Source organism: Lathyrus oleraceus, chromosome 4 (genome assembly GCF_024323335.1).
Source record: "Lathyrus oleraceus cultivar Zhongwan6 chromosome 4, CAAS_Psat_ZW6_1.0, whole genome shotgun sequence".
Lineage (NCBI taxonomy): Eukaryota > Viridiplantae > Streptophyta > Magnoliopsida > Fabales > Fabaceae > Lathyrus > Lathyrus oleraceus.
The window spans coordinates 484,005,665-484,018,286 of record NC_066582.1 but is presented as its reverse complement, the minus strand read 5'-3'; the positions used below and the strand labels follow the sequence as shown (position 1 = coordinate 484,018,286).

The window sequence follows — 12,622 nt, the reverse complement described above, 5'->3', positions numbered from 1 at the left end:
GTATTTTCACGTGGTGTACTAATAAGATATATGGTGCATTAAGAAATTCTCTTCATTTATGAAAAAGATGTTCATAATATGACAAATTCCCGTAATACTAGTTTTGATGGTGGTGATGACCACATGCTTTGGATCTGAACATTGAACGTTTCACGTGTTGGGAAGTGGGACTTAGACCTTCGATGTAATGTGGTAATTATGATTAAAAAAATTGCATGACCTTCATCGTAGTACGTTAATATTTCATGATTGACTCGTATAGGACCCCTTAAAGGTCTTTCTTGGAAATGTTATTTTAATACTTCAAAGTCTTTCTTGGAAATGTTGTTTTAATACTTCAAAGTCTTTTATTTTTTAGTTCCATCAATATCAATTACCTTTAAACGAAACCTGTCACTCTGAGTTTTATCTTTAACTAAGGTAGAATTTGGATTTTTCCCAATATCGCCCGATAAAGAAATTGTTTGCTCTGGGAAACGTTTGATCTCTAAAGGAAATTATGGAAAAATTATTATCACATATGATGGAGGTTTGGTAGCCGACATTCCATGGTGTGATATAGATTATGTGAGTCAGTCCTCTGACCCCTAGGTGATTCTGATGATCTCCCTGGCCAAAGACCGATGTAGTCTAGTCACTTGTACCATAGCAATTTTATTTCCTTTGCTTATCATTCTTGATGTTTATTAATGTGATGGAAACGTTAAAAATTGATTCTCATAGTTAGCGCAAAAAAGAACTTTGATGTACATCAAAGGAACACTCACCTATGGAGTGTCATTCCCTGGAAATTCAAGTGAGATTGATATGGGTCTAGTTAGTTTCTCAAATGTAGATTGGTGTGGAGATGAACAAAGTAGAAAGAGCATTTCATGCTAATTGTTCAAGTTCTATAATGCTCCAATATCATGTACTAAAAAAAACAACCATTAGTTGCATTGTCTACTTATGAGTTTGAGTATATAGGAGACTCACTGGTTGCTTTCAAACAATCTGGTTAGCTTCAGTTTTGAAGGAGCTAAAAATTGAAGTTGGAAGCCTATGATCTAATTCTTAGACAAGAAATATGCAATTAGTTTGGAAAAAATTCTTGTGCTACATGGAAGAAGTGAGGATATTGAGACAGTTTTATTTTCTTAGAGAAAAAGTCATCAAAGAGGTGATAAAGATGGTTTCATTGCTCAACCAAAAAACAATTAGCAGAACTATTAACTAAAATTGTCAAAGTTGATACTTTTGAAAACTTTAGAAAAAAGTTGGGTGTGTATCACTAGATAACTTGAATTAAAGAAGGATTAAAAATGATGTTGTGTTTCTTGTAATTCAATGTATCTTTAAAAAGACGGTTAATTAGTTAGTTTTAGTAGTTGATCATGTTAATTAAGTTTAGAGATTGTCAACGGGATAGAGAATATATAGAGAACGGGTTAGAGAATGTACACAAGATGGTTCCCCGCTCCCAGCCCTGTCCTTTTCCAGATTCCCACGCTTCATCTTAAAAAAATTTATATACTTTTTGATTAAAACCATAACACTTAGATTTTGTTATTTTTTCCTTTTAAAAAAAAAATATTATGTACTTTTCTAATATTTAGTATTTGTGTAGTGAAACAATACAATAAAATATAAAATAAAACGATTACTATATGTCCACCAATGACTATTTATTTTCTAATATATTAATTATTGTTTTTATAAAAAAATATATAAAATTATATAATTATATATAAGTTAAATAATAGAATCGAGGTTAGAGAATCCGCAGGTCAGAAGATATTTTCCTAATTCTCACTCCAAACTGTCATCGGAGGACCTTCTCCCTATATCCCTGTCTTTGCAGGAGATCTTCAAAACCCTAAATACATAATATTCACAAAAATCCCCCAATAACATATACAAATTGACCAATATACTGAGATCTCCATATGTTGTAAAAGTATCTTGCTTGATTAAACAGTATACAACAAACATTCACTCTATTTTCTCTCTTAATTTTCATTGCCTTGCACTAACAATACTTCCATCAATGTATTTCAAATTTTGAAACAATCACACCCTTAAAAATTAAATAAATTTTTAGTTGGCAAAAGCGTATAATATCCTTAAAAATTCATGACAAAATGGTGAAAATACTTTTAAAAATAACTAATAACGACCTCATATTTGAATTTTCAAATTACAAACTCAAACTCCATTCCTAAGGTAAAACTTCACAAACAAAACATTCTGAAATGTTGAATTGAATTAAAAATTTGCTTGTACACCAAACCAAAACATTTTTCTTCTCTATCTAATTTGACAAGTCAAATGTTGAAAACATTGCGTATTTCAATTAAAAACATTATATCCATTTCTAGTACACAAACGTTATAACTCGTTAGAAAAAGAAGAAAAAAAAATCGAATCCTTGAATTGATATTTGCTTTTATATACAAGAAAGTAACCAACAAAACACGAAAAAAAATCCAACAATAACAAAATTTGGTAATAGAGACAAAACATGTTTATCCTTAATTTAAACCATTACAACCTAAAATTATTACTTCCTTTATAATATTATACATAAAATTGACCGTATATATCAATAAGAAAAACACTAGACAACATTGAAACATTGTTGTAAAACAAAAATTCCCAACACAAAAATAATCAATGAAAAAATGATACACTGCATTGTTTTGTTTTCCACTGCTCCATATCCCACAAGACATATCATCATGATCATCATCATCATCTATCTTATCTAAAGCAAAAATAAAAATAACTACATTTTTATCTTTTATCTTTATCTGTTGTAGAAGCGATACTACAAATCACAATTTTTCTTCTTCATTTGAAAGCCAAACACAATATCAACCATTCATCACTGCACCTTCTTTTCACAAAAAAGATACAGAAAAAGGAGGGGGAATATTTGGGTCAGAAGAAGAATGAAAATTGATAAATGAAAAAAAAAATGCCACTTCTTTTGATCTTTTTCTTTCTGAGCTAAATATTTTGAAGGGCACTTTATAGTGTGTGAGTTAATGACTTAATGTAGCTTCCAACTTAATGGTTGGTGTTTGGTAAAGAAGGGAGAAATGAAACCTTCTTCATAGCAAAGTAACCTCAAAAACAGGTTAACAAAGCAGATATGTGTTTTCCAACCTTCGTTTCGTCATGCATAGTACATGTATAAGCTATTTGCAGCGGCACAGGCGATTGAATTTTCACTTGGGTGCCATGCTAAGTGTAGCAGCTTTGTTGTGAAGTCGAACGAGTTTCCGTTTGCGTCGACACCGGTGTTTTCAGCTCCTGTTCAAGATTGACACAATATTTGAAATCATGTTAGTATGCTCGTTTCTGGATAAGTGCTTAAAACATAAGTGCTTATCATATGAGTGCTTACGAACACATTGTGACAGGGTCTTTAAATAGAAGGAAAAAAAACTAACCGCGTCGTACAACTCTTGTGATGCTGTTTCCGATTGATCTGGAAGGCCTTGACGGTGTTGGAACTTGTCGTCTGAGGAAATGAGAAAGTTCATATAAATGACACAATGCTAACTAAAGAACGATTTGTATTGGAGTTTCCGATATAAAATATTACCTCATTGGATTTTTGCTGGCTTCCAAAGTTGTAGCTTCTGTACTTCCCGGGGCGCAACCAAACACGCGGAATAGATTGCTGGTATCAAACGAAACAAAATAGTTAGATGCAGGCTCAAAGTTGATAACAAAACCACAGACCCATGAAGTTGAATCAGACCTGTAAGAACCGGTTGAAACTCGTGATCCATCGCCGCTTAGACAACACTCAAACTTATCAAAAATTGAATCGTTTTCGTATAAATCACATAACTGCACATTTAAAAAAAACTGTTGATGTTAATATAAGTCAATAAAGCAGCAGAAATTCATTACTCATTGATCTAACCAAAAGAAATCTAACCTTTGGCCTTAAATACTCGTGAACCCGGAATGTCGAAACTGGGCCAGAATCCATATTAATGTCCCATAACTGACAAACAAGGAAAGAAGTAAGACGAGGTGAGACCAGAGAGATTTAGAACATTACAAGCCGAAGGTATCCAAACATAGATAAATGTTGAGTCATTCATTGGGTTCAACAACCACCATCAATAATTTCTATCAAATGCCAAATTTGCAAAAGAATCCAATGGTACTTAGGATCTCTTTCATATATGTTTTTTTTTAAAGCTTGGTATCCAACCTTGCGCAACCGTCTAATCCAAGGGGGCCAGTCCCACCGTCCACCAACGGGGCACATTTAAAGCCAGAGCAAAGCTCTGTATGGACCGGCCCACAACAGGGATTGTTAGCACATAGCAGGATTCGATTCGAACCAGAGACTTTGACGGAGCACACTCTCAGGACCCAAGCTTTTACCAATAATCCAACCACTAGGGGTTAAAGGGAACTCTTTCATATGAGGTGCCATGTGAATCAATTCAATAAATTATAAACAACTCTATCCAAAATACTAAGAAAACCTTACAACAAAAGCATGGATTTTGGAACAAAAAAGCTTTCAAACCTTCAGAGACATGTAATCGCGACTAAGTATGTATCTTCCCTCCCTTGCAAATTTTATATCCGAGATAGAAGCAATAATCTCTGTGAAAAACGATCTGGACCCAGGGGCCTCCTGTTCTTCAAATCTGTACAGAAGGTAAGTGTTGGTGAGTCAATCAAGCATGAAAAATTACATAAATGCATAAAAATCGGCACTGGAAAACTAATTTTTCACTTCAGAGGAGTCAAATCCTTTTCATGGGACAAATGAAAACACCAGCTAAAGATGATCTTACAACTTGGCATGGGAATCACATAAGGCTGACTGCCGCAAGTCAACAAGACGAATTGAGCCCTTCGAACTGCTATATGCCAATGTATTACAATGTGTCGGGTGAAATTCTGCTGATGTTATAACCTCTGCAATAGTATTATCTACAGTCAATGACTCTACCAATACTAATAAAAAACTCAGTTCAAAAGACCATCTAGTTTCTTTTAACTAGCATCACAGTGAACAAGTTATTTCGCCGAGTTTCTCTTAACTAACATAAAACTATAGGACTGAAAGCTTACCAGTAAGATCCTCCATATTTGCAGGCTTTACATCAACAATATTAAAACTTTGATTGCTAATTTCCAGGTTCCAAAGATTTATTCGCAAATCATCGGCGGATATGAAAGTTTCTCCATCGCTAAAAGATATTAACATCATTCAAATATGATCAGATTTCAGAAAAATGTGCATTACAATAAGTATCATGTAGACTCGAGAAATAAAAGTAAGTCAACATTTCCGAATCAACACTGCTTGAAGAAAATATATTGTATACAATAAGATAACCAAATCACCTGTTATTTGAAATAGAATTGATGTGATAATCATGAGCATGTGCATATACTCTACGACATCGAGCCAACAGACTGGTCTCATGGCTAGCCACCTACATATTTTACAATGCAAGTGTAAGCACTACGACGTACCGAACAAGTGATTGCTGTGGTTTAAAAATGAAGCATAGAACCGTAACTACTTTTCCAAAAACACAATAAACAAATATTTGAAAAAAGGAATTCAACTGCAAAGGCTGAAGGTTGAATACAACTACCGAGGGTAATCTTAGTGACGGTAAGCCTCCGGGTGGAAATGAGAAATCGTTGCTTTGATAACTATATGTTTTATCTGAAGATCCTCCATTTGCAAGATGTGGCTTAAGGATACAAGAATTGCTCGAACTTGCGATAGATCCATTTCCATTTGCTTTTGAAGGGTCAATATTCATGTCAGAAACTTTCTTCACCTTCTTTTCTTGAACCTGTTCAACTCAGATAAAGACAATAAGAATAAGCGGCGTAGGAGACAAATCAATCATAATAATTCATATGAAAACTAACACTGTGTTCATTCATTTCATACCTTCCAAAATTTGATTGTTTTGTCATTCGTAGACAGGAGGAATACAGCACCGTTAGCTGTTTGGCACCATTTTATTTTGTTAATTTTCTCTTCTATTTCCAAGCTCTTAAGATAGTCAAACTGAAACAGCAATCATCATGTTATATACATCAAAATTTCTGAGCCACGGATAGTTTTAGCAGCATTAATGGTGTCTGCTGACGAAATAATTACCTCAGGCTCATGACTCTGAAACTCAGTTTTATAGCGGAACTCAGGATGCCGGCTATTAGAATAGTCGGTACTCTCCAAATCCTTTCTTGATCCATGCTGCTAAATTACATTGTAAATTCGCAGATATTAACAATACCAAGTTGTTTAAAAGGAATCATTGAAAACTAAGTTGATATGTTTGCTTAGAAATAAAAAAAAAATCAGACTTACATCTTTTGAATCTGTCCGTTCAAAGAGAACTACTCGACCACCGCGATCACCAGTAGCAAGATGATCACCAGACTTGTCAAATTCAATGGCAGAAATTATGTCCACTGTAGAAAGAAAGTTGAGTAAATAATTAAGAAACTAACATATTAACCTACAAAACAAAAGCTAATCCAGATTGGTCAATCACTCTGTACAAGAAGAATCTACCATTTTGTTAATGGTGTCTATAGGCTGAACATAAATACCCAACAAACAAAAAAAAACTACTGAATTCATATCTCTACTTCCTAAAACAAAAGTGCTTATGCATAAGTTATTTTTATAAGAAAAGATAAAGTCAAATGGTTTTTTGTATATGCTGAAAACAACTTATGCAAATGGCATAAGTTGTTTCTCTAAGTTCTAACAAACAGTCCCGGTAGTGCCTATGTCAGAAAGTAGATAAATTCAAATAAGCTGATTTCAACCAGTCCTAGGGGCATGTTTGGACTGATTTATTTGAGTTTATCTACGGAAAAATGTCTAGTGACATTGTTTGACAGATCTTATCAAACCAGCTTATGACATTTTTCATAAACTTTTTAAACTTATTTTTATATGTTATCCAAAGCTGGATTATGAAAACAACTCATAGCATATATAAAAACAATTTAAACTTATTCTATCTTTTGTTATAAAAATAGCTTATGCAAGCTTATTCATAAGTGCTTATTTTGATAAAATAAGTGTTTGTGCTATAAGCTGCAAATAAGTTGTTTATCCAAACGAACCCTAGATCTTAGTTGCAGGTTAACATGAATATTGCATGTTTGCTGCAAGCCAAACCGTCTTTTCAAAAGCAAAGTTTCTAAGAAAAAAGAAACAACAGTCTTTCGCCAAGTCCAAATCTTCATCATAATCTAGCAAGGAGCCGTGTCAAAAGTGTCGAAAGTATCAAAAACTAGACAGACGTAGAATCAAATCATCCATATTAGACAAGTCCAATTTCTATAGAAGACAACATTGCTCTCTAGCAACAAAAAATAGAGCTACCAATACCATCAAATGTTGGATGCATACTCAATCCCTTCCAAATTCGTTTAGGACATGTTTGGATTGGCATGGTGATCGGTGAGTGACAAAATCACGTAGCGCCAATTTTATTTTGTCAAAAGCTACATTCTAAAGCTTCAAACAAAAAGACAAACATGCACTGATGCACCTATTAACATTTATACTTCTTCCTCCTATGACAAACTCATTTGATCCATGTCCATTCTCAGTGCCACTCATCAAACTACACTACACACCATTAAGATCTAACCTCAAACACTCAAACTCGCATTGAAAACTTAACAAATCAATTAAACCCGACAAGAACTGCTTGAAATCAATGTCAAATCCAAAACTAAAACCACTTCATTAACACCTCACTCTCACTTTCACACTCATCGTATCAATCCAACCAAGTAAAAAAATTTAACAATGCAAAAAAACAGAACTAAACAAGACCCTCACACAATCACACATCGATCACACAAACACGATCCAAAACAGATCCAAAGCAAAAGGAACCAACCAAACCCTAATCCCAACACAATAAAGTGGATCCGACAACATAGTACCCTCCAAAAAACCACAACACAACAACATGTGAACAAACAATTACCTTCCTGAACTTCCTCTCCAGCCGCACGCTCGCCAAAAACCTGCGAGAATTTCCACTCCAATGGTTGCAAAGGTTCCTCCGGAGCTACAACAGCATCATCGCCACCGTTCATTTTCCAATCAACGGAACACCAAAAAAAAATCACCACAATCTCTATCTACCAACGCATCGAAGATTTCCTTTCTGGGTTTTCACAAGATCATACTTTCAAACACACCCATAAAAAAAATACAATTTTTTTTCTCACACCCTTGTTTCGAATTGGATTTCCACTTCGACCATTTTTCTTCAACACACACAAAAAAAACACGATTTTTTTTCCTTTTTTGTCTTCTCTCTCGAAAAGGAGAAAAATGGGAAATTTTTGTTTAGGATAAAAATTGACGAAGCAGACGGTTCTTTGGATTTGGAGATGCTAAAAAACACAAAACACAACACAAGCAAAAAACACACTCTCTCCTCTGTCTACTTCTTCTCTCTCTCAATAATAGGTTCCTGTTTGTTCTTTTCGTACGTAAATAAAATTAAAATATATATAAAATTTATTAATAATTTCTGTCTCTGATAACCTCACGTGTCTGTCATACGAGGTTGTTCAATGGGCAGAGTATTGTATGTGAAAGTGTTGTTATATGAATGGTCTGTGATGAGAAAAAGAGGTGAGGTTAGAGAATTGTATTTGGATTGATTGAAAAAATTTCATTAATCAACTAATTAAACACTTGTGATAGGATCAGAGAAAATGCTGAAAGGAAAAGGTTAAGGTGAGATTTATGGGAAATGACATGTTTGTCCTTGCCTTTTCATCTCTTTTATATTCTTTCACCATTACTCTTAAGATCTTATAAAAAAAAAAGTGGGCCACAATGAGGTAATTAAATGCTTCATGATTCTGTAGTGTTTTTTAATGCACTCCCTTCATCTAATTTCAAATATTTGAATCATGTGTGCTTTAAAAAAATAATTAGATTTTTTTATTTTAATGATAGATTTAATATTATTTATTAGAATATTTTTATTAATTATAATTAATAAAATAATTTAATAAAATGAAAGCTAATAAATATGAGTATAATAAATAAATGTTACATTAATATTGTAATAAAACAGTTATTTTGATATAGAAAAAAAAGATACAAATGAGACATTTTTTATGAGACGAATAAAGTAATGTGTATGAGTCATTCTTTTAAAAATCAGATCGAACCGGTCAATTAAACTGGTCGAATTGAAAAATCGAATGGATCTCTAGTATGTTTTGATTGTTGGATCGAATAAACTATTGAACTCGTGGGAATTAGTCAGAATCGATCAAAAGCAGTAAAAATTGGAGAACCAACAATTTTGGAAAATTGACGGGTTAAATGCTTATTTTTTTCTCAAATAAAACAACTTCGTTTTTATAATTTTTTAAAATAAAATAAAATTAAAATGTAAGTATGTTTTTTTGTGAGGAAGCGGGCTTAAGCCCATAAACAACATAAACTACAACAAAGTCAAACGTTGAGAAAGAGTTCCTAAAATATCAGGAAAAACTAATTGCCTATTGAAACTCGGGATTTCTTCTCTGAAAACCAAATCATATCCAATTTATGCACCTACTTTTGTTGGAACAATAGTTGTTCATGCCTTTAAAAGGTTTTCATGATAACAAAGTATTTAAAGAAATTGGATTTACTAATGGTTATTCTAGCGCGCAGGATGAAAAGACATTAACCTTGATACAGATAAAGTTAATCACCTAGAAGAATCATTAAAGAGAAGAAAGGTTATTCTGAATCTGAAGAGAAGTATGGTTGTTCAACAAGGTTCTGAATACTGGAGCAATTTGAAGCAAATACAACTTCTGAACAAACGTCATCAGCAATTTTGAAGATTCTGCTTCAAGGGATTTTTTTCTATATCAAGTCAACAACTCTAAAAGTGTTCATCCATATTAGTTTTGATCAAGACTCTGATATAAGGCAAGTTCAGAACATGTGAACACAAGACTATGAAGTCTCATTCCAACCAGTTTCTGAAGACATACTTTAACTTCTGATGATGCTTTAACTAATTCTATAAAAAAATCCTTTGATTCTGAAAGTTAAGCATAAAGATAACAATGACTCAGATCAAGCTTCAATAAATGTCTAAAAGAAGTCTCTGGTAAGAAGTTATCTAAAGAAGATCATGTGACAACGGTACACTACTTTATGTCAAATCAAGATAAAGTAATGTTGTAAGGATCTAACCTTTTCAACTATTCTGAACCCTACTCGTATCCTCTCAAAGTCTTTGTGCTAGCTGAGTTTAAAGTACACTTGTATGTTGGTAGTTTCAATCTTCAACAGATCTATTCTCAACATCTATTTAAGAAGAAGATTGAAAACATTCAATAAGTTGGTTCTGACTAAGAATGAATGGGGTTGAAGAATCCATGATTGTGTTCACATAGTTGTGATACCAGTTCACAAAATGGGTTAAGAGAGATATTGTGTTTATACATAAAACACAGATGAAAGAAACACACATTTAATGAAAAATATAACTACATGGGTTAAGTGTGTGAGAGTATAGGGAAAATGATCAAGAAGATCAATAGAACAGAAGGGCACAACAAAGAAGGAATTATGTGATTGAAAGAAGATTGAAAAGTTCAATCTTTTACACTTAGGAGCAATCAAGTTATATTCTGCTAAAAAATGTATAATTTTTGTGTATTTACTTAACCAAGAAGCACACACATAAACACAAGGTTAATACCAAACTCTTTTGTTAATAGAATCTTAAGACTCTAGTAGATGTGCTCAGAGCAAGTTTTTTTCTGTTAGATTGAGCAAAGAAGTCTCTTGTTGGATGCTTGAGCAAAGAAGTCTCTTTTTGGATAGATTGAGCAAGGAAGTCTCATGCTTGTGGGCAGAGCATGAAGTCTATTTCTGGATAGATTGAGCAGAAAGTCCTAAACGAGTAGTTCAGGCAAGGAAGTCTCTTGCTTAAGGGATTGAGCAGAAGTCTCTTTTTGTAGGATTGAGTAGGAAGTCCTGAACGGGTAGTTCAGGCAAGGAAGTATCTTGCTTAAGGGCTTGAGTAAAAGTCTATTTCTGTGGGATTGAGCAGGAAATCCTGAATGGGTAGTTCAAGCAAGGAAGTCTCTTGCTTGAGGGCTTGAGCATAAGTTTCTTTCTAGTTTGATTGAGCAAATTGTAATCTTGGTAATTATAGTGAGAATCCTTTATACTACAAGGGGACTGGACCACTCTCAATTTGAGATAAACCATGATATATTATGTGTCTCTCTATTTACTTATGCATTTATATCCCATTGTACAACAAACTCTGAAGTCAGACTCTAATCTGATTCAAACTCTTACTTGGATCAGAATCTGAGTTTTACATCTCAGGTTCTGAACAGGTTTAAGAAAAAGACGTAATTTTCCTTATATATAATTCAACCCTCATTCTTGTGTATAACTTTCTCACCTTAATTTGGCATTAGAGTCTTGTTGTGTCTATTTCTCCTAACGGTGAAACAGAAAAGATTTGGCGAGAAAAAGTTACTCAATCAGTGGTTCAAATTTCTTTGAAGTTTCCTCTATTAGTTACAAATTGGAAACTACATAAGGTAAAGAAAGTTGAGCTAAAGAGAATCGAGAAACTTATTTCTACTCTAAGTCACTTGTTTTTTTAGTATGAAAGGATTTTTTAATCTATAAGACTGACTCGTGGGACAAGTGTGCTTATTGAAAAAATCAAGAAACTTATTCTGCTTTAAGTCATTTGCTTTGTGACTATGAAAGGATTTATTAATCCTTAAGACTGACTTGTGAGTCATAATATGAATTTATGGGAAAAAGTTATTGAATATAGAGCAAGAAAAAAGACACAAGTCATTGAGAATCAATTTGGTTTTATACTTGGAAGGTCGACCATGGAAGCGACCTATCTACTACGACATGTGATGGACCAACAAAACTTGTATTTAATTTTTATTGACTTGGAGAAGGAATACGATAGAGTGCCTTGAGATATTCTTTGGAAATCCCTATAGAAGTAAGGGTCATGATTACATTTATTTGAGTTATCCAAGATATGCATGAAAGGGTAATGACTAGTGTGCAGACACATGATGGAGAGACAAATGATTTCCCAATTACAATAAGTTTGCATCAAGGTTCAACCCTAAGCCCTTACCTTTTTATCTTAATTTTGGATATACTCAAAAAAACATTAGAGAGATAGCACTAATATGCATTCTTTTTATAAATGATATAATCCTATTTGGAGAGTCGAATGAGGAATTAAACGAGAGGTTAGAGACTTGGAGACGAGATTCAATGATTTTCGTCTTAGTATAAGTAAGGTAGAGTATATGGTGTAAGTTCGTCAAAAAAAGAAGCATTTATAATCTAAAGGTGAAAGTTTGGTGGCTGAAATGGATGAGAGCTTCAAAGGTTTTATGTGACATAAAGGTACCACTCAAGTTGGAGGGAAATTTTTCATCGGAATGTCGTAAGACCTACAATGTTGTATGAGACATAATGTTAGGTGGTTAAGAATCAATACGATAATAAAGTAAGTGTAGTAGGGACAAGGATGTTGCGTTTGATGTATGGTAAAACTAGACAGGATAAGGTTAA

The 12,622-nt window shown here is 33.4% G+C and overlaps 1 protein-coding gene across 4 annotated transcripts; it reads right to left on the bottom strand.

Annotated features, from left to right (window-relative positions):
- Positions 1-2,462: 2,462 nt before the first annotated feature.
- On the bottom strand, positions 2,463-8,505 carry LOC127076422 (serine/threonine protein phosphatase 2A 55 kDa regulatory subunit B beta isoform). 4 transcript variants are annotated; one of them, XM_051018071.1, is made up of 14 exons: positions 8,004-8,505; positions 6,356-6,459; positions 6,146-6,244; positions 5,933-6,052; positions 5,622-5,831; positions 5,368-5,459; positions 5,092-5,210; positions 4,812-4,935; positions 4,538-4,661; positions 3,932-4,000; positions 3,749-3,840; positions 3,590-3,667; positions 3,435-3,505; positions 2,463-3,294 (listed from the first exon to the last, which is right to left on the bottom strand). In XM_051018071.1, the coding sequence occupies exons 1-14, from the start codon at positions 8,113-8,115 to the stop codon at positions 3,158-3,160; spliced, it is 1,551 nt and encodes a 516-aa protein (XP_050874028.1). In that variant the 5' UTR covers positions 8,116-8,505; the 3' UTR covers positions 2,463-3,157. The 4 variants fall into 4 exon arrangements, with proteins under 4 accessions (XP_050874028.1, XP_050874031.1, XP_050874032.1 ...); XM_051018074.1 differs by having other exon boundaries at positions 5,625-5,831; XM_051018075.1 differs by having other exon boundaries at positions 5,625-5,831; positions 6,146-6,241; positions 8,004-8,504.
- Between the last annotated feature and the right edge of the window lie 4,117 nt (positions 8,506-12,622).